Source organism: Bos grunniens, chromosome 9, assembly GCF_055505025.1.
Source record: "Bos grunniens cultivar Pamir isolate PY7600 chromosome 9, Bosgru_T2T1.0, whole genome shotgun sequence".
Lineage (NCBI taxonomy): Eukaryota > Metazoa > Chordata > Mammalia > Artiodactyla > Bovidae > Bos > Bos grunniens.
This window is the reverse complement of record NC_141173.1, coordinates 34,139,639-34,162,360: the sequence shown is the minus strand read 5'-3', so window position 1 is coordinate 34,162,360 and position 22,722 is coordinate 34,139,639. Positions and strand designations below refer to the sequence as shown.

The 22,722-nt window shown below is 42.7% G+C and overlaps 1 protein-coding gene and 1 long non-coding RNA gene across 5 annotated transcripts in view; one reads left to right on the top strand and one right to left on the bottom strand.

Annotated features, from left to right (window-relative positions):
- The window catches only part of DCBLD1 (discoidin, CUB and LCCL domain containing 1), a 75,796-nt gene extending 72,047 nt beyond the window's left edge, over positions 1–3,749 (top strand). For all 3 annotated transcript variants that reach the window (XM_086317147.1, XM_086317149.1, XM_086317146.1), the window contains one exon: positions 1,695–3,749. In XM_086317147.1, coding sequence (XP_086173273.1) covers positions 1,695–2,203 — 509 coding nt within the window. In that variant the 3' untranslated portion in view covers positions 2,204–3,749. The remainder of the gene's footprint in view (positions 1–1,694) is intronic.
- Positions 606–22,512, bottom strand: LOC147365770 (uncharacterized). 2 transcript variants are annotated; one of them, XR_015132737.1, is made up of 4 exons: positions 22,338–22,512; positions 5,385–5,509; positions 3,755–3,868; positions 606–1,286 (listed from the first exon to the last, which is right to left on the bottom strand). It is a non-coding gene; the product is annotated as an uncharacterized LOC147365770 (long non-coding RNA). The 2 variants fall into 2 exon arrangements; XR_015132736.1 differs by lacking the exon at positions 22,338–22,512 and having other exon boundaries at positions 5,385–5,948.
- Between the last annotated feature and the right edge of the window lie 210 nt (positions 22,513–22,722).

The window sequence follows — 22,722 nt, the reverse complement described above, 5'->3', positions numbered from 1 at the left end:
GTAAGTGAAATTTTAAAAAGAAATTGAAAAAATTGTTTTAATTTTTAAAAAACTTTTTGGCCATGCCCTATGGCACATGGGATCTTCTTTCCCTTACCAGGGATTGAACCCCTGCATTGGAAATGCAGAGTCTTAATCACTGGGTCACCAGGAAAGTCCCACAACAATCATTTACTAACCCATATGCTCCAGGAACTCCTTTTCTAAGTGGCTTCCATCTGTGCATCCCATTTTTCAGGGCTTAACAGCTGGGAAGCATCCTCTTTCCTCTTACCCTACTTACATTGTTGGTGACCAATTCTTCTGATGGTGGTGGTTTAGTCGCTAAGTCATGTCCGACTCTTGTGATCCCATGGACTGTAGCCTGTCAGGCTCCTCTGTCCATGGGATTCTCCAGGTGAGAATATAGGAGTGGGTTGCCAGTTCTTTCTCCAGGGGATCTTCCTGACCCAGGAATCGAACCCAGCTCTCCTGCATTGCAGGCAGATTCTTTACCAACTGAGCTATGAAGGAGGCCGTATTCTTCTGATACCCGTCCCCAAAGTGTGGTCCTTCCAAAGCTGCTGCTAGTCCCCTAATTGATGACTTTTTGGGTTTCATTTCTCTTTTTACTTTTATCTTTCCCTCTTCTGTCTCCTTCCAGGGTTACCTCTCGTTGCCAGTCACTTATTTAGAATCTCCATAGGTTTCTACACAATTAAGCCAAACTCCCTGGCAGGGCACTCACTGCCCACCACGATCTAGGGTATAGGTAACAACTCGCACCTGGGGCATGTGTTTGCATTCTTGCCCCACTAGCTGCTACCTGTGTGATCCTGGAAAAATTACTTAAATTTCTCTCTGCTTCAGTTTTCCGTTTGTAAAAGTACTATGAGGAAAGTGAAGTCACTCAGTTGTGTCCGACTCTTTGCGACCCGTGGACTGTAGCCCACCAAGCTCCTCCGTCCATGGGATTCTCCAGGCAAGACTACTGGAGTGGGTTGCCATTTTTTTCCAGAGGATTTAACTAATTGATATATTAATGTTATAGAATAGTGCCTGGCGCCAAGAAAGGACTCAGTAAATGTGAGCTCTATGATTATCATTGTTGTTGTTTAGTCGCTCAGTTGTGTGCTCTTTCTCACCTCATGGACTGTGGCCAGGCTCCTCTGGTCCGTGGGATTCTCCAGGCATTACTGGAGTGTGTAGCCATTCCCTTCTCCAGGGGATCTTCCTGACCCAGGGATCGAACCCGCGTCTCTTACGTCTCCTGCATTGGCAGGCAGGTTTTTTACCACGAGCGCCACCTGGGAAGCCCATGATCACCATTACCAGTTGTCATTAACTCCCAACCTATCACTCTGGTCTTTGCTTTCTATTAAATTTCTCCACATCTCCTATACTCTGGTCACACCACACTCTTTGTTCATGGTTGTTTAATAGGTTGTTCAATCACTTTTCCCTTTCCTGACAGTATTATTTTCAATTCCAAAATTAGCCTTTCAAGAGCCAGTTTAAGCGCTCCATGAAGATGTTCCCTCATACCCCTAGGTGTGGTTAGAAGTAATCTCCGCCTCTCGAAGTGTGGTATCTGTGCTGCTTACATCCCTGTCTTTTTCTTCCGCCGGGTACACGTCAGGCACCGGGCAGAGCACTCCCTCTGCGGACAGCCGGGGTGTGGCTGGAGTACCAAAAGTCTACTCTTTGGGTTTCAGATTACCAGCAGCCTCTCATGATTGGCACCGAGACGGTCACCAGGAAGGGCTCCACCTTCCGGCCGATGGACACCGAGGCGGACGCGGCGGGGCCGGGTACCGAGGCCGGCGGCCACTACGACTGCCCCCTGCCGGCCGGCCGCCACGAGTATGCGCTGCCCTTGACCAATCCCGAGCCCGAGTACGCCACGCCCATCGTGGAGCGGCACCTGGCCCGCGCGCACACCTTCTCGGCGCGGAGCGGCTACCGCGTCCCGGGGCCCCGGCCGGCGCACAAGCACTCCCTCTCCTCTGGTGCCTTCTCCCCAGCTGCCGGCTACCAGCGGCCGCCGAGCCCCGCGCCGGCGGAGCCGGGCTACGACCAGCCCAAGGGCGGCGGCTTAGCCGCAGGGTGCGCCCCTCCCGACCATCCGAAGCCCCAGGTCAGCCCCGCGAGCAGCGCTGCCTACTTGGCCCCCCGAGACTGCCTCAGACCCCTCAACCCGACGGCCATGACCGCTCTTCTGTGAACACACACACTGTGAACCAAACTGCTGCTGCGGTACTGAGCGCCAGGCTGCGCGCCGCCCTGGAAGCCGATGCGCTCGGGAGAGTGTGCGTGTGAGTGTGGTGTGTGCCCGTGCGTGTGTGCGCAGTGGACCAGGATCCTGCGGGGAGCGCCCCCTCCACACTGTTTACAGAATTGTGCAGCTGGTTTTGTTTTGACTCTGAGGGCCAGTGTCTGTTGGGTTTTGTGGGCTCGAAAAATGAACATTTTCGGATGGCGTTTTCATTTCTCTAACTGTGATACTGAGCTGCTTCGATGTAAAAATGTGCAATCTGTACAGAGTTGTATTTAACAAGAATTAAAGTAACTTAAGTTTGCTTTAGCAGATTTTCGTTCTGCAGGGAGGTTAAGTGGGAGAATGCAGCTGTTGCAAAAACATATAATAGTTATGTTCACTTTTTAAATATATTTTATCTGATACCGTGTTAGCAGCAGGTCTGTTTAAACTTAATCTTGTTGTTATTATGGCTCATTTCCTTTCCTTTGATATGGAAAACTGAAAGCATTGTTAACATTCTTCTCCTGGAAGGAATGAAATTACTTGAAGCAAGAAAAGCACACCAGGGTGGTTGTTTGCAATTACTATCAGTAGGTTAAAAAGAACAAACAAAATACAGGCATCTCGGCAGCTGCCGATTCCTTAGGCCCCACTTCAGGTGGGCATGCGCAGTGGCCTGTCAAGGGGTGCAAGGACCAGGTCTCTGTGGCCTGCAGGGGACCTCCCTTCCCTCAGCCTGCAGGACTTGGCCCTCTGAGCAGCTGGCCTTCCTGACACGTAGCTTCTAGTTCACCTCGGGCCTGGCAGATAACTCGCTTTCACATGCAAATCTGCCTTTTCAAACTGTCTGCAAAGCCAAATGCCCAGACTTAGAGCAACCAAAACTGCTCTCTCAACAGACAGAGTGAAGGTGGCACAGCAATTACGCTCTAAATTACTGTGTCAGATGGTTTTGTACCTCAGATGAAAAATATTGCTGAGGTCAGACGCCCACACTTTTCATGACTTTCGGAAACAGCACATTGTACTATTTGAAACACAAAAAAGTTATTTGAAGTGTGTTCTTGTTAAAGTGACTGAAGGCAAATCTACATAGGGCTTTTTCTACTGAGATGGCTGGAAAGCGCTAATTTTGTAAGAAAAAATTTTCCCTTAAGTAGGTGTCTATAATTCCAGATTGGCCCTGACTTCAGCTGTACCTCGCTGTCCGGTGGTTTTATCTGAGTTTGCTTTGTAAGTTCACTGTGGGCGGGGGACGGGGGCAGGGTGCGAATTTAACCTCTTTTGTCAAAGAGGAAAGTGTATGTTTTTGTTTTAATGGAAAATGTGGACCAAAAAATTCTTTCCCTAAAAATGTATAATACTAGTTGTATGACACTTTCTGTGATTCTGAGGTGCTGGAAGGTCACAGCAGACTATCTGTGGTTACTGTGGAGGACAAACCATTTACCTTGTGTTTACATGGTTTTCTACGCATACTAATTGTAATAAATTATGCCAAACCAATGTACATACCCGTCTCTCATTGGTATCCTGCTTGCTGGCCTACTGAAGGCACTGGAGGCTCAGCCTCCAGACAAGGGCAAGCGGTACAATGGGAAGAGCAGACGTGGCTTCCTCTGGTTGGTCCTAAGTTGGAAATAGGGACAGAAATGAGGGAAGCTGTCAGTTATTAATAAAGTCCTAGCGCTCTGGGGTCAGTTTCAGGCATTTTAATTTGGCTTCCTTCATTGTTTCCAGAAGTAGTGGTCCAACTTCCTACAAGCCTGACTTACAGCAGGCTGGCCTCTCTACTGGCTACTATGGATAATGAGTTGGTTTCCTATGCTTATTGCTGTAGGCAGCCAGCCAGAGTTCTGTTTTATTTATGGTCTGCCCATGACCCATCTGTATATCCAGGCTGTCATTGCCTAACCCTGAGCCTCAGTTTCCTCATGCATAAAAACGATATGAGTGTGCCTTCCTCCAAGGCTCACAGATAAGAACTGTGACATTTGGGCTACATGTATTTTTAACATTAAAATACTAGTCAAAAAACCCCACACTTCTCTATGGTGGGGCAGTGTCCATCTATCCCATTTCTTTCCCGTATATATGATCCAATCATGACAGAAAGAGCAAGGACAGGACTTTGTTTTGGAACACCACTTCCTCAGGATGGCCTCACTGCGTAGCCCAGGATGGTCAGTGGAAAAGTCTGTCTGATACACCCAGCACAGCCAAGCCTAAACTACAGGATAAGGGCAGGAAAATACTATGCTTTTCTTTTCCGTTTTGCAAAATTAGCACCTATGATAAGGCAACTGTCTGTTTTTTTTTTCTATGTTATCAAATCCTACTGGGAGGCAAAGATTGCAGTCTGTCACTTCTTACAATTGTGGCAGAAAGATATCTGCTTAGACAAGACTGCCATCCACAGAGGTTGCTGACGCTGCTCTGGCTTCTATTACTATGATTTACACGTGCACTAACTCATATTTATAATCAGCCTAGAAAACATCTAGAAAGGATGCTAGAGATTTCTCTTGTTTGTTTTGCACTGCTTTAGATTCTTAGCAGAAACTGAAATCATATTTATCACAATGAATAGCCTTTCACAAAAACATCATCACAAGGCCTTTCATATATACATCAATTTAGCAATCCAAGTGTAGCCACCAGCTTGGCCTCATTATTCTCAAAATGCTTCTCGCATTTGTTTACGCACCAACTATTTATTAAGGTTCTGAGAGCCACACTCACCCTGTACTTCCTTGAGAGAAAGCACAAGCTTGGGCTCTCACCAGGACCTGGGAGAAGCTGAGTCCCACTGATGAAAAGCTAGGGTTGAATGAGTCCTCCTAGCGGTCTCTGCCCCCAAACCCAGCCCATCCAGTCACCTAGTAGTGCCCTTCTCAAAGCCACACTGCTGTGTTCATGGCCCACTACTGATCTTTCACTTCCAACTATGGTTCTCTCACCCAGCCTCTCCCTGCTCTGGGAATAAACTCCCCTAGAGGTTTTCACTCTGCTTTTGGTATTCTGCAATTTTACCACTTGGGGTTGCTATAAATTCATTTGTATTCACTTGGGGCTTCCAGAATCTCAGGATTCATCTTTATGAACTATGAAAAAGTCTCAGCCTCCCTTTTCCAATACTACTTGCCTCTGCTGTTTTCTTTATTCACTCCTGGGATTCCTGTGGAGGCTCACTGGGCCTTCTCATTCCATCATGTCTCTTCTTCCCTCTTATTTTCTCTTTATTGTTCTTGTTGCATTCCAGGTAAATTCCTGAAAGACAATATAGCATAGTGGTTGAGTGCATGATGGGCAAGGAACCAGAACTTCTCTGCACCTGTTTCCTTGCTTGTTACCTGGGGAAAAAATACACTCTCCCCCTACCTATAGCTGTTGTATTAAATGAAGCTTTCAGAGCACTGTCTGACCCACATGCTGCTGCTGCTGCTGCTAAGTCACTTCAGTCATGTCTGACTCTGTGCGACCCCATGGATGGCAGCCCACCAGGCTCCCCTGTCCCTGGGATTCTCCAAGCAAGAACACTGGAGTGGGTTGCCATTTCCTTTTCCAATGCATGAAAGTGTAAAGGGAAAGGGAAGTCGCTCAGTCGTGTCCAACTCCAGGGACCCCATGGACTGCAGCCTACCAGGCTCCTCCATCCGTGGGATTTTCCAGGCAAGAATACTGGAGTGGGGTGCCATTGCCTTCTCCCTGACCCACATGAAGCACTGTATAAGATTACATATTATACTCCAGTTTACTAATTTCCAGTTTTGCTATCTGCTATTTAATCATTGAGGTTTTAATGTCAATTAAAATTTCTGGAGGGTCTACTGATTCTTTTTCAAGTCTTCCCTTTTCTACAGTGTCTTGGTAATTTCTTTGGCTTTGATTCCTTCTTTTAATCATGTGAAACCTATTCATCTTACATTCTTTTTTATTTTGTTATCTTCATCTCATTGAGAGTAAGACCCACAAAGTCTGTGTAGTGATTTTATAAGGCTCTGTCAACACTGCCCAATGAAACTTTTGCAAGAACGGAAATATTCTCTGAGCTGCTCAGTAGGGTAACTACCAGAGTCACATGTGGCTGGAGTGAATGAAGAAAAATCTTTTTAATCTTGTTGACTTTTCATTTATTTAAATGTAGAAGCCAGATGTGACTACTGTTGGACAGGACACCCCGCATCGGGCTGTCACCTGTCTGACGTCATCCCCCACCTTGTTCACCCCAGGCCAGCCACGTGGAGCCCCTGGCTGTCGCCCACCCATGCCAGGGACGTATTCTGCACTTGCTGTTCTCTCCCTGGAAACCTCTTCCCCTGGACCGCGGCACAGTTTGTTCTCTCAGCCCCATCGAGTCTGTACTCCAGCGAAAGCCCCTTATCATCTTCCTGTCCTTGTCAGAAAACTGCACATTGCTCCCCTAACACGTTTTCTATCTCCTTTCCTGCTTCACTTTTCTCCTTGACGTGTGTCACTGTCTAATCCAGCACAGTTTTATTTTCTTGCTTATTATCTGACTCTCCCACTAGATCACATCCAATGAAGGAAATGACTTTTGTCTCTTTTGTTCCCCACGTATATTCCCAGCACTCAGGACAGTTTTCAAGGAGGATTGGCCCAGTGACTGAAGAAGTTCCGGAGGCTCTGTCCTGATTGTCGTTTCTACCAGAGGACTCTTGTTTGTGATAGTTTGTGTGGTTTCAGACTGCTGTCTGTGAGTCATCCCTCAGCAGGGTTTTTTCTTCCTGGTGAAAACTTTGTGGTAATGTCTTTCTGAGGGGTTTTTGAATTCGTATCTGTTAGGTACACCAGGTAGGGTTGCCAGATAAAATAAAGGATACCCCGTTAAGTCTGAATTTCAGATAAACAAGTAATTTTTTAGTTTAAGTATGTTCTGTGCAATGGGACAGATTTATACTAAAAAGTTATTCACATCCTATAATATGGATTTGTTAAATCTGGCAACTCTAGTACCAGGAGTACCAGCCACCTTGCACCAGTTTTTAACTTTTGGATTTAACTTTTCAAAAACTGTGCAATACACACCTTCCTCCTGATTCCCACTTCCCCATCCACTCTCTCCTTCAGCCCCATGCAAAGCTCTCTTCCTTTATGACTCAGCTGGCTAGCTCTACCAGCTTTTCTTCTCCATGTGTCACCTAATGTCTTCCAAGCTGTTTCCCCCATTCACTGGGGACATCAGCTAGCTCAGTTCTTCTCCAATCTTTCTCTATAATCATGTGGAAAAGTTCAGTGTCAACATGGTAACTTTTATGATTTTTTTGACATCTACTCTCGAAACCTGTAGTTCATTCAAACCACCTCCATATATGTCCACACTTGTTATCAGCAAGAACTCCAGCTCTGAAATCTTAGTAATTCTATCTCTGCTCAAAACCTCCTGTTCTCTTGATTCCTTAGCTTTTATCCTAGGATTCACTGATCTAAAGAAGAGATTTAAAATTTATTTAATGCCTAGATACCATCACTTTCCTCTGGCTGTTAAACTTTTTCAGTTTTCTTTTCTTCCCCATCTATCACTTAAACTATTTTGTCTGAGCATCTTCACTCCATCCATGGTCTTTCCAGGACTGACAACCTTAAGGCCCCAACGACAGAACTCCCCTTCAGGATGCCATCTTCCCATCTCCATCAGAGCAGCAGAACAAGGCATAACTGTTCAATGGAGCCTCTCAAGATAATCCCAGTTACCTCAGGCTCATTATTCCCTACCCCTTTACATGTCTTGGATCCACTTCTTTTCTCATCTTTTTTTGCCACTCTGCACAACTTCCCTCTAGAGATCTTGCCATATCTTTCATTTAGGCAAGAAATTAAAATCAGATCCGACAACTCCTTGTCCATCCTCTCCCCGCAAAACTGCATCTACTCCAGTCCTTTCCTCCTGTGCTGATGGAAAAAATATTTGAAACCTTCACACATCAGTTTCTCCCTCATTTCAGATTTTGCTTCAATTATTTCCATTTCCTTTATCTTTAATTTCTGTTTCTGAACTGATATCTTCCTCTTGACCTATAAATGTGTTCAAATCTCTCACAAGTATAAAAGGATTCTCCCTTAATATCCCAAGTCCTTCTAGTAAACAGTGACCTAAGCCTAGAATTTTCATGTGCCTTATCTCCCATTCATTCTTTTTTCCAGTGAAATTTTTATTTTCTATAATAGCCCTTTCCACTGTTTCAAGTCTTCTTTTATATTCTTTAAGGGCATTTAAAAAAGATCTTAATGACCCAGATAACCATGATGGTGTGATCACTCACCTAGAGCCAGACATCCTGTAATGCAAAGTCAAGTGGGCCTTAGGAAGCATCTCTATGAACAAAGCTAGCGGAGGTGATGGAATTCCAGTTGAGCTATTTCAAATCCTCAAAGATGATGCTATTAAAGTGCTGCACTCAATATGCCAGCAAACCTGAGAAACTCAGCAGTGGGCACAGGACTGGAAAATGTCAGTTTTCATTCCAATTCCAAAGAAAGGCAATGCCAAAGAATGCTCAAACTACTGCACAATTGCACTCATCTCACACACCAGCAAAGTAATGCTCAAAATTCTCCAAGCAAGGCTTCAACAGTACCTCAACTAAGAACTTCCAGATGTTCAAGCTGGATTTAGAAAAGGCAGATGAACCAGAGATCAAATTGCCAACACTGGATGGATCATTAAAAAAGCAAGAGAGTTCCAGAAAAACATCTATTTCTTATTTATTGATTATGCCAAAGCCTTTGACTGTGTGGATCACAACAAACTGGAAAATTCTTCACCTGACCACCTTATGTGCCTCCTGAGAAATCTGTATGAAGGTTAAGAAGCAACAGTTAGAACTGGACATGGAACAACAGACTGTTTCCAAATTGGGAAAGGAGTACATCAAGGCTGTATATTGTCACCTCGCTTACTTAACTTATATGCAGAGTACATCATGAAAAATGCCAGGCTGGATGAAGCACAAACTGGAATCAAGACTGCCAGGAGAAATATCAACCACCTCAGATATGCAGATAACACCACCCTTATGGCAGAAAGCGAAGAGGAACTAAAGAGCCTCTTGATGAAGGTGAAAGAGGAGAGTGAAAAGCACTGGCTTAAAACTCAACATTCAAAAAACAAAGATCATAGCATCCATACCATCACTTCATGGTAAATAGATGGGGAAACAATGGAAATAGTAGCAGACTATTTTCTTGGGCTCCAAGATCACTGCAGATGGTGACTGCAGCCATGAAATTAAAAGACGCTTGCTCCTTGCAAGAAAAGCTATGATCAACCTTATTAAACACAGACAGCATATTAAAAAGCAGACATTACTTTGCCAACAAAGGTCCATCTAGTCAAAGCTATGGTTTTTCCAGTAGTCATGTATGGATGTGAGAGTTGGACGATAAAGAAAGCTGAGCACCAAAGAATTGATGCTTTTGAACTGTGGTGTTGGAGAAGACTCTTGAGAGTCCCTTGGACAGCAAGGAGATCCAACCAGTTCATCCTAAAGAGAATCCTGAATATTCAGTCCTGAATATTCACTGGAAGGACTGATGCTTTAGCTGACTTTGGCCACCTGATTTGAAGAACTGACTCACTGGAAAAGACCCTGATGCTGGGAAAGATTGAAGGCGGGAGAAGGGGACGACAGAGAATGAGACGGTTGGATGGCATCACCGACTCAATGGACATGCGTTTGAACAAGCTCTAGAAGTTGGTGATGAACAGGAAAGCCTGAAGTGCTGAAGTCCATGAGGTCGCAGAGTCAGGCATGACTGAGCGACTGAACTGAACTGAAGTAAGGGCATTTTAAATAGTTTTCATATAAGTACTTCACATTTTTGGTTTAATTTATGCTTAGGTATTTTTTGTTGTTGTTACTGTAAATGGTCCCACATCCCTCCTTTTACATATCAAGAATCAATAAGGCCCTTGTGGAGAAAAGCATAATTCTGTTCTAGTTGTATGACCAAAAAAATATCATTCTACATCTCTCTGATACCATTTCCTTATTTCCAAATGGAGATCATAATAGTGTATACCTCATGGATTGTAGTGAATATCGTAAGAGTTAATACATGTAAAACCTTTAGAACTGTGCCTTGCCCTATGACAAGCACTATGCTGGTATTAGCAGTTACAGAGATATATTTTAATATGGAATTAATTTTTTGTCCAGATCGATTTGTTTATATACTGCTCCTTTACTAAATTCCTTATTTCTAGTAGTTTTTGTTGACTTAGTTTTTTGGAAATGTGTTCATAATGCATGCAGATAGTGCTGGTGCAACCTCCTTTATTTACAGTCCTTCCCAGGTGGCTCAGTGGTAAAGAATTCGCCTGCCAATGTAGGAGACATGGGTCTGATCCCTGGGTTAGGAAGATCCCCTGAAGAAGGAAATGGCAACCTGCTCCAGTATTCTTGACCGGAAAATCCCATGGACAGAGGAGCCTGAAGGGCTATAGTCCATGGGGTAACAAAAGAGTTGGACATGACTTAGCGACTAAAATAATAACAGTAACAAGAAGAAATATCTCCCTACTAAGCATGATGCTGGCTTTGGGGCATAGGTTATGTTGGGCTGTATGTTATTATGCTATGTTCCATTTTCCCCCTCACCAAGAATGGGTGTTGAATTTTGACCAATGCCTTTTCAGCATCCTCTCTAGGATGCCTCTCTGCTGCTGTTGCTGCTGCTGCTAAGTTGCTTCAGTCGTGTCTGACTCTGTGCGACCCCATAGACGGCAGCCCACCAGGCTCCCCCGTCCCTGGGATTCTCCAGGCAAGAACACTGGAGTGGGTTGCCATTTCCTTCTCCAATGCATGAGAGTGAAAAGTGAAAGTGAAGTCGCTCAGTCGTGTCTGACTCTTAGTGACCCCATGGACTGCAGCCTACCAGGCTCCTCCGTCCATGGGATTTTCTAGGCAAAAGTACTGGAGTGGGGTGCCATTGCCTTCTCTGAGGATCCCTCTCTAGACTCAGCCAAATGATTTACTTGATGCCCTAACACATGTGGTCATGGTGTATGAGTCTATCAAAGTGCTGCTGAAATCACAGTGATAATATTTTACTTAGAATTTTTGCATTAATACTTTTTTCAAGATAGCCCTTTCATTTTTCTTTGTGTCAGAGCTTTCTCCTGTTTTTTTGTTTGTTTGTTTGTTTGTTTTTAGCTAGACACAAAGAATTTAGAAGTCTTCTTTTCTTTCTAGGTTGTTCTCTTGCTAGGCATTAGAATTATCTGCCCTTTAAAGGTTTAATAGTGTTGCCCTATGAAACCATGTATGGGGGTAATTTGTTGGGGTTGGTAGCAATCTGATGATTTTTTTCTATTTCTACTCCTATGGATATCTGTTTAGATTTTAAAACTTCAGTTTTGGTAAATTATATTCTTTTAGAAAAGCTGCCAAAGTTATTCATATGGAATTGAACAAACAGTCTTTCATTCTCCTTTTAGTTCCCTCTCTTTTTATGGCTATTTCTCCTTTATTTCTTATACTGAACATTTGCCTTTAGTACTCTCTTTTCCGTGGTTAGTATGGCCAGCACATTGTCTTTTGCCCCTGAAAAATCAGGTTGTTTTTTGTTGTTGTTCTACTTGTTTTCTGCTTTCAGAAGCTGATAATCTATTTTTTGCAGCTGTAAGCAAAGGCAAAATCCCCTTAACTATGGTGAGGATGACAACAGATAGGCACCCAGTGACAATGACTCCTTCCCTGGATGTCACAAACACTACTTACTAAAGCATATGGGGACCATACGCACACGCAGAGATTATCTGTGTGTCAGGGGAGGGAGGATGCTACAGTCTTAAGGATTCAGAAATCTGCTTATAACTTTAGGGGGTTCCTGCATTCAACAGTCATTCAAATACAAAAAAAGTATTTCTATTGAAACTCAAATCCAGCTCATTTTTTTCCAACCATCATTGTTAAAAATCAACGTAGAATCAATCATAGGTTCCATTAATCCTTGCACCATTTAAGAAAAATAAAAATAACTGTCGGGAGAGCAAGACTGAAAAATTGGTAATTTCATCTGTATTTCCTTTTATGGCCTATTAAAGATGAATCAAGACAGGGATTTGAGTCCTGCTTTTGACACTTATACTATCCATATGACTCTGGAAAGTAATATCTTTCCTAGTGCTCAGTATGTTCATTCTCATAATAAAGAGTATTTTATTTGATAATCCTCATAAAGCCTTCCAGCTCTAACAATAGGTCGAAGTAGAATATCCCATTTGGAATCTTCTGCCCCCTGCTGGCATTTTATCAAACTTCAGATTTTACCTTTCCAACACACAGAATCTAAGTTTTAGTTGTCTGTTTCACATATTGTGTATCTAATTTTCCTTCTTACAGTCTATTCATCTATCATCCTACTTAAAGGCCAGAGGTCTTTCTTTTAGTACCAAATACCCTCTTGAACTTTAAAACAATCTTGTTCCTTTTGCTGTTTAAATCTTCCTTCTCCCCTGATTTCTTTTAAAGTTTTGTTGCAATCTCCACTATTGGGATAGATTTTTGTTATTTTTTATGGTTCTATTTTTACTTTATAAAATTTGAGGCTATTTTAAATTGGTATATACAGATCAGAATTACTTTAACATTGGAATGTGAAGGACACAAAAAAGAGGAATAAACTTAACCAAGGAGTCAAAAGACCTGAAAGCAGAAAACTATAAAACAGTGATAAAGGAAACTGAAGATGATTCAAAGAAATGGGAGGATATCCCATGCTCTTGGATTGTAAGAATTAATATTGTTAAAACAGCTATACTATACAAATTTAATGTGATCCCTATCAAAACACCCATGACATTTCTCACAGAACTAGAATAAATAATAGTAAAACTTATATGGAACCACACATAACTCCAAAGTGTCAAAACGATTGTGTGGAAAAAGAACAAAGGTGGAGGCATAATCTTTCCAGACTTCAGACAGTAATACAAAGCTACAGTAATCAAAACAGCAGGTACTGGTACAAAAACAGACATATAGATCAATGGAAAAGAACAGCCCAGAAATAAACTCACACACCTATGGTCAATTAATCTACAACAAAGGAAACAAGAAAATATAATGAGTAAAAGACAGTCTCTTCAGCAAGTGGTTGTTGGAAAAGTTGGACAGCCATAGGTAAATCAAGGAAATTAGAACACTTCCTCACACCACATGCAAAAATAAACTCAAAATGGTTTGCCATGACACTATAAAACTCCGAGGAGATAACAAAACATTCTCAGACATAAATTGTAGCAGTATTTTCTTAGATCAGTTTCCCAAGGCAAAAGAAATAAAAGCAAAAATAAACAAATTAAAGGCTTTTGCATAGCAAAGGAAATCATTAACAAAAGACAACATACAGAATAGGAAAAAATATCTGCAAACAATTCAACTGACAATAGTATCCAAAATAGAGACAAACAGTAACCCAATATCAAAAAAAATCAAACCCAATTAAAAAATGCACAGAAACACTAAATAGACATTTCTCCAAAAAAGATACATAGACAATTCTCCAAAGAAGACATATGCATGGCCAAAAGGCACATGAAAAGATGCTAAACCTTGCTAATTATTAGAGATATGCAAATTAAAACCATAATGTGGTATCACTTCACACCAGTCAGAATGGCCATCATCAAAAAGTATACAAGTAATAAATACTGGAGGGAATGTGGAGAAAAGGAAACCCTCCTACACTGTTGGTGGAAATGTAAATTGGTATAGTCACTATGCAAAACGGTATGAAAGTTTCTTAAACAACTAAAAATAGAGCTACCATATGATCCAGCAACCCCACTCCTGAGCATATATCCAGAAACTATGAAAACTAATTTGAAAAGATACATGCACCCCAATATTCACAGCAGCACTATTTATAACAGCCAAGACATGGAAACAACCCTAATGCCCATCAACAACTGAATGGTTTAAGAAGATGTGGTATATGTATACAATGGAATACTGTTCCACCATAAAAAAGAATGAAATATTGCTCTTTGCCGCAACATGAATCAAACTAGAGAATATCACGCTAAGTGAAGTAAGTCAAACAAAGACAAATATTATATCATTTAATTGTGAAATCTAAAAAATAATACAAACGAATCTATACACAAAACAGAAACAGACTCAAGGACACAGAAAACAAACTTACAGTTATTACCAAAGAGGAGAGGGAAAGGGGAGGGATAAATTAAGAGTATGGAATTAACAAATACAAATTACTATATATAAAATAGATAATAACGATTTACTTTATAGCAGAGGGAACTACACTCACTATCTTGTAGTAACTTAGAAAATTACCTGAAGAAAAAATATATATAACTGAATCACTTTGTTGTACACCCGAAACCAAAACAATATTGTAAACCAACTATAAACAATAAGAATATAAATAGTTTCTCCATGCCTGATAATGCTTTTGTTCCTTTAAGTCTATTCTCTCTAAGATGAATATAACTATCTCAGCTTGCCTTTGGAGACTATATACCCAGTTTATCTTTATCTTTTCACTTTCAAACTTTCTGTATCCTTAGGTGTGTTCCGTATAACTTTTGGTGTTTTTCTAATTTGAATTCTTTCTCTTAATGGAGAGTTTTAGTCCTTGATCAAGGACTTTCAAAATCTAATCCCAGTAGCACTCTCTTGCTTTCTGCCAGGATACGCTAGCTAATTCTTACATTTTTGATATCTAGTCTTCTTTCCCCCTTACCAAGCCCAGCACATTTGCAGCCAGGAATTAACCCTAGTTATAGACCTGGCAGCAAAGAGAGGAGACAGGCAGTTACTCTCTGAGGGGAGGAGGGTGGGAAGAGGAGGAAAGGCGGGTAGCAGCCTCGCAGCATCTTCTAGCATAAGCTGAGGTGACTTGGTAGGAAGGGTGGGCTACTTTCCCAAGACTACAGGATGCAGTAGGGAGTGCAGAGCCAGCATCCTCAGGGGAATCCATTCAGGTGTCCCCATGGCATGTTTCAAGGTTCTAGGTTTTCCCTACCAGCATCCTGAATTTTCACAAAATAAAATTTGGCTGAACATTCAAGTCCCTGAAGCTCTGTGACTATAACAATTAGAGGTTTGACCTGAATCTCGGCTGTTTCAACCTTTCCATTGCAGGAGAAAAGACCTCCTTGTGAGTTCCCCTTGTGAGCTCCTTTTGATTATCCCCTTGTGAGAATGACCTCTGCTCGTTTTGAAGGCAAACCATTCAGTATCACAGTAATCCAAGTCTATGCCTCAACCAGTAATGCTGAAGAAGCTGAAGTTGAATGGTTCCATGAAGACCTACAAGACCTTCTAGAACTAACACCCAAAAAAGATGAACTTTTCATTATAGGGGACTGGAATGCAAAAGTAGGAATTCAAGAAACACCTGGAGTAACAGACAAATTTGGCCTTGGAGTACAGAATGAAGCAGGGCAAAGACTAATAGAGTTTTGCCAAGAGAACACACTGGTCATAGCAAACACCCTCTTCCAACAACACAAGAGAAGACTCTACACGTGAACATCACCAGATGGTCAACAGTGAAATCAGACTGATTATATTCTTTGCATCCAAAGAGAGAGAAGCTCTATATAGTCAGCAAAAACAAGACTGCAAGCTGACTGTGGCTCAGATCATGAACTCCTTATTGCCAAATTCAGACTTAAATTGAACCAGGTAGGGAAAACCACTAGACCATTCTATTCAGGTATGACCAAAATCAAATCCCTTATGACTACACAGTAGAAGTGACATATAGAGTCAAGGGATTAGATCTGATAGACAGAGTGCCTGAAGAACGATGGACGAAGGTTTGTGACATTTTACAGGAGGCAGGGATCAAGACCATCCCCAAGAAATGCAAAAAGGCAAAATGGCTGTCTGAGGAGGCCTTACAAATAGCTGTGAAAAGAAGAGAAGTGAAAGGCAAAGGAGAAAAGGAAACATATACCCATTTAAATGCAGAGTTCCAAAGAATAACAAGGAAACATAAGAAAGCTTTCCTCAGTGATCAATGCAAAGAAACAGAGGAGAACAATAGAATGGGAAAGACTAAAGATCTCTTAAAGAAAATTAGAGATACCAAAGGAACTTTTCATGTAAAGATGGGCTCAATAAAGGACAGAAATGGCATGAACCTGACAGAAGCAGAAGATATTAAGAAGAGGTGGCAAGACTACACAAAAGAATTATATAAAAAAGATCTTCATGACCCAGATAATCATGATTGTGTGATCACTCACCTAGAGCCAGACATCCTGGAATGCAAAGTCAAGTGGGCCTTAGGAAATATCACTACGAAAAAGTTAGTGGAGGTAATGAAATTCCAGTTGAGATATTTCAAATCCTAAAAGATGATGCTGTGAAAGTGCTGCACTCAATATGCCAGCAAATTTGGAAAACTCAGCAGTGGCCACAGGACTGGAAAAGGTCAGTTTTCATTCCAATCCCAAAGAAAGGCAATGCCAAAGAATGTTCAAATTACTGCACAATTGCACTCATCTCACATGCAAGCAAAGAAATGCTCAAAATTTTCCAAGCCAGGGTTCAACAGTATGTGAACTGTGAACTTCCAGATGTTCAAGCTGGATTTAGAAAAGGCAGAGGAACCAGAGACCAAATTACCAAAATCCTCTGGATCATCGAGAAAGCAAGAAAGTTCCAGAAATACATCTACTTCTCTTTTCTGACTATGCCAAAGCCTTTGATGGTGTGGATCACAACAAACTGTGGAAAATTCTTCAAGTGAGGGGAATACCAGACCACCTGACCTGCCTCCTAAGAAATCTGTATGCAGGTCAAGAAGCAACAGTTAGAACTGGACATTGAACAGACTGGTTCCAAATCGGGAAAGGAGTCCATCAAGGCTGTATATTGTCACCCAGCTTATTGCACAGTACATCATGAGAAATGCTGGACTGGATGACGCAAAAGCTGCAATCAAGATTGCCGGGAGAAATATCAATAACCTCAGATATGCAGATGACACCACCCTTATGGCAGAAAGTGAAGAACTAAAGAGCTTCTTGATGAACGTGAAAGAGGAGAGTGAAAAAGTTGGCTTAAAACTTCCCATCACTTCATGGCAAATAGATGAGGAAATAGTGGAAATGGTGACAGACTTTATTTTTTTGCATTCCAAAATCACTGCAGATGGTGACTGCAGCCATGAAATTAAAAGATGCTTGCTCCTTGCAAGAAAAGTTATGACCAACTTAGACAGCTTATTAAAAACCAGAGACATTACTTTGCCAACAAAGGTCCATGTAGTCAAAGCTATGGTTTCTCCAGTAGTCATGTATGGATATGAAAGTTGGACTATAAAGAAAGCTGAGCACCAAAGAATTGATGCTTTTGAACTGTGGTGTTGGAGAAGACTCTTGAGAGTCCCTTGGACAGCAAGGAGATCCAACCAGTTCATCCTAAAGGGAATCAGTCCTGAATATTCATTGGAAGGACTGATGTCGCTTTTTCTGGCCACCTGATTCAAAGAACTGACTCACTGGAAAAGACCCTGATGCTGGCAAAGATTGAAGGCGGGAAAAGAGATAAGATGGTTGGATGGCATCACTGACTGAATGGACATGAGTTTGAGTAAACTCTGGGAGTTAGTGATGGACAGGGAAGCCTTGCGTGCTGTAGTCCATGGGGTCACAAAGAATCGGACACGACTGAGCGACTGAACTGAATTAAACTGAACTGTGAGCTCCCCAGGGGTCCTTTGGCTGTCATTTCAGTATTAATAGCTTGATAACAGTCTGGGGTCTCTCATTATCCTTCAGTAGGTCATCAGTACAACCTAGCAGTAACCAGCCAATTCTGCTGCTCTCATAGACATTGTTCTTTCCATACTTATGAAATGCCTGTCTCATTGAACTTCTACAGAATTCTTCACTATGGGGATATTTGCCTAAGTTACCACCTATGTCGAGGAGCTACTCCGTGTCCGAGGTCAGGGGCGGCGGCTGAGAATGCCAGGCTGCGACAGAGCAGGAGCAGCCGAGTGGAGCTACCCCTGCCCGAGGCCAGGGGCGGCGGCTGGGAGGAGCAACCCCATGTCCAAGGAGCAGTGGCTGCATGGGCGCCGGAGGGCTAGAGGAGCTATTACACGTTCAAGGTCAGGAGGGGCGGCGGTGAGGAGATACCCCTCATCCAAGGTAAGGAACAGCGGCTGCGCTTTGCTGGAGCAGCCATGAAGAGATACCCCACATCCAAGGTAAGAGAAACCAAAGTAAGACGGTAGGTGTTGCAAGAGGGCATCAGAGGGCAGACACACTGAAACCATAATCACAGAAAACTAGTCAATCTAATCATACTAGGACCACAGCCTTGTCTAACTCAATGAAACTAAGCCATGCCTTGTGGGGCCACCCAAGACGGGCGGGCATGGTGGAGAGGTCTGACAGAATGTGGTCCACTGGAGAAGGGACTGGCAAACCACTTCAGTATTCTTGCCTTGAGAACCCCATGAACAGGATGAAAAGGCAAAATGATAGGATATTGAAAGAGGAACTCCCCAGGTCGGTAGGTGCCCAATATGCTACTGGGGATCAGTGGAGAAATAACTCCAGAAAGAATGAAGGGATGGAGCCAAGCAAAAACAATACCCAGTTGTGGATGTGACTGGTGAAAGAAGCAAGGTCCAATGCTGTAAAGAGCAATATTGCATAGGAACCTGGAATGTCAGGTCCATGAATCAAGGCAAATTGGAAGTGGTCAAACAAGAGATGGCAAGAGTGAACGTCGACCTTCTAGGAATCAGAGAACTAAAATGGACTGGAAGGGGTGAATTTAACTCAGATGACCATTATATCTACTACTGCGAGCAGGAATCCCTTAGAAGAAATGGAGTAGCCATCATGGTCAACAAAAGAGTCTGAAATGCAGTACTTGGATGAAATCTCAAAAATGACAGAATGATCTCTGTTTGTTTCCAAGGCAAACCATTCAATATCACAGAAATCCAAGTCTATGCCCCAATCAGTAATGCTGAAGAAGCTGAAGTTGAATGGTTCTATGGAGACCTACAAGACCTTTCAGAACTAACACCCAAAAAAGATGTCCTTTTAATTATAGGGGACTGGAATGCAAAAGTAGGAAGTCAAAAAACACCTGGAGTAACAGGCAAATTTGGCCTTGGAATACGGAATGAAGCAGGGCAAAGACTAATAGAGTTTTGCCAAGAGAACACACTGGTCATAGCAAACACCCTCTCCCAACAACACAAGAGAAGACTCTACACATGGACATCACCAGATGGTCAACACAGAAATCAGATTTATTCTATTCTTTGCAGCTAAAGATGGAGAAGCTCTATACAGTCAACAAAAACAAGACCGGGAGCTGACTATGGGTCAGATCATGAACTCCTTATTGCCAAATTCAGACTGAAATTGAAGAAAGTAGGGAAAACCACCAGACCATTCAGGTATGACCTAAATCAAGTCCCTTATGGTTATACAGTGGAAGTGAGAAATAGATTTAAGGGACTAGACATGATAAATAGAGTGCCTGATGAACTATGGACTGAAGTTCGTGACATTGTACAGGAGACAGGGATCAAGACCATCCCCATGGAAAAGAAATGCAAAATCGCAAAATGGCTGTCTGGGGAGGCCTTACAAATAGCTGTGAAACGAAGAGAAGCGAAAAGCAAAGGAGAAAAGGAAAGATATAAGCATCTGAATGCAGAGTTCCAAAGAATAGCAAGAAGAGATAAGAAAGCCTTCCTCAGTGATCAATGCAAAGAAATAGAGGAAAACAACAGAATGGGAAAGACTAGAGATCTCCTCAAGAAAATTAGAGATACCAAGGGAAACATTTCATGCAAAGATGGGCTCGATAAAGGACAGAAATGGTATGGACCTAACAGAAGAAGAAGATATTAAGAAGAGGTGGCAAGAATATACAGAAGAAATGTACAAAAAAGATCTTCATGACCACGATAATCATGATGGTGTGAATCACTCACCTAGAGCCAGACATCCTGGAATGTGAAGTCCAGTGGGCCTTAGAAAGCATCACTACAAACAAAGCTAGTGGAGGTGACAGAATTGCAGTTGAGCTATTTCAAATCCTGAAAGATGATGTTGTGAAAGTGCTGCACTCAATATGCCAGCAAATTTGGAAAACTCAGCAGTGGCCATAGGACTGGAAAAGGTCAGTTTTCATTCCAATCCCAAAGAAAGGCAATGCCAAAGAATGCTCAAACTACCGCACAATTGTACTCATCTCACATGCTAGTAAAGTAATGCTCAAAATTCTCCAAGCCAGGCTTCAGCAATACGTGAACCATGAACTTCCTGATGTTCAAGCTGGTTTTAGAAAAGGCAGAGGAACCAGAGATCAAATTGCCAACATCCGCTGGATCATGGAAAAAGCAAGAAAGTTCCAGAAAAACATCTATTTCTTCTTTATTGACTATGCCAAAGCCTTGACTGTGTGGATCACAATAAACTGTGGAAAATTCTGAAAGAGATGGGAATACCAGACCACCTGACCTGCCTCTTGAGAAACCTATATGCAGGTCAGGAAGCAACAGTTAGAACTGGACATGGAACAACAGACTGGTTCCAAATAGGAAAAGGAGTATGTCAAGGCTGTATATTGTCGCCCTGCTTATTTAACTTCTATGCAGAGTACATCATGAGAAATGCTGGACTGGATGAAGCACAAGCTGGAATCAAGATTGCCGGGAGAAATATGAATAACTTCAGATATGCAGATGACACCACCCTTATGGCAGAAAGTGAAGAGGAACTAAAAAGCCTCTTGATGAAAGTGAAAGTGGAGAGTGAAAAAGTTGGTTTAAAGCTCAACATTCAGAAAACGAAGATCATGGCATCTGGTCCCATCACTTCATGGGAAATAGATGGGGAAACAGTGGAAACAGTGTCAGACTTTATTTTTGGGGGCTCCAAAATCACTGCAGATGGTGGCTGCAGCCATGAAATTAAAAGACGCTTACTCCTTGGAAGGAAAGTTATGAACAACCTAGACAGCATATTGAAAAGCAGAGATATTACTTTGCCAACAAAGGTCCGGCTAGTCAAGGCTATGGTTTTTCCAGTGGTCATGTATGGATGTGAGAGTTGGACTGTGAAGAAAGCTGAGCGCCGAAGAATTGATGCTTTTGAACTGTGGTTTTGGAGAAGACTCTGGAGAGTCCCTTGGACTGCAAGGAGATCCAACCAGTCCATTCTGAAGGAGATCAGCCCTGGGATTTCTTTGGAGGGAATGATGCTGAAGCGGAAACTCCAGTACTTTGGCCACCTCATGTGAAGAGTTGACTCACTGGCAAAGACTCTGATGCTGGGAGGGATTGGGGGCAGGAGGAGAAGGGGATGACAGAGGATGAGATGGCTGAATGGCATCACGGACTCGATGGACATGAGTCTGAGTGAACTCCGGGAGTTGGTGATGGACAGGGACGCCTGGCGTGCTGCGATTCATGGGGTCGCAAGGAGTCGGACATGACTGAGCGACTGAGCTGAACTGAACTGAACCACCTATGTCTGGGGTCTCTACGAACATCCTCAGGTTAAGCAGCTTGCTAGAAGTACCCACAGGACTAAGCACAGACCTGTGCTCACAACTATGATTTATTACAGAAAAAGAACACCAAGCAAAATCAGCAAAGGGAAAAGGTACATGAACAAGGTCTAGACGAAGCCATGGAGTCACACATGAACTTAATTCCTCCAGGAAAGATGTATAATATGTATAAAATAGCGTCCACCAAGGAAATTGGCCTGAGCCTGGGCATAGGAGTCCAGGGTTTTTATTGTGCCCAGTTAAGCAGGCATTCTTTGCCTAACATGTACCAAAATGCATGATTCTCAGAAGGAAAGCAGGCATTCAACATAAATCTCATTGTCTGTACAAACACTTCACGCAGAGTAAACCACCCTTATCAATTAAGAGAATGGAGGAACACCCATGAAATCCAAACTGCTGGACGTATGTGAACCTTGCAAGCAGGCCTTTCTAAGGCTAACAGATTCAGGCCTGCTTTGACAACTCTTCTGCACACCATCTGTGACATATTTAGTAACTGACCATAACCTGGTGCCTGGGCCTATATGGACACCACTTACCAGCCAGGTTGTCATCCTCTTCATTCTTAGGAACAGAGATGAATCAGCTCCTATTCTATTAACCGGTTTTCTTGGATCTCACTCCTGGGCTACTTGTGTTAGTCTGGATCTTCCAGGAAGCAGACACGTAGACTAAGAAGGGATCAGCTATGGAACAGATTTACCAGGGGCAACACTGGTGAGGAAAAACAGTGGGGGTGCTGGGGTTGGTGGGAGGCAACCCGGCCCTGATGCAGGTAAATAAAAGAAGGAAGGTTGAGTGAAAGTGACTTAGAGACTGTAACACAATCTTAAGGGAGTATGGCAAGACCGTCAGGTAGTCTTAAAACCAAAGTGAAGGAGTCATCTCCCTGCCAGGCTCAGTCCCTGGCTGGCAAGAGGCAGA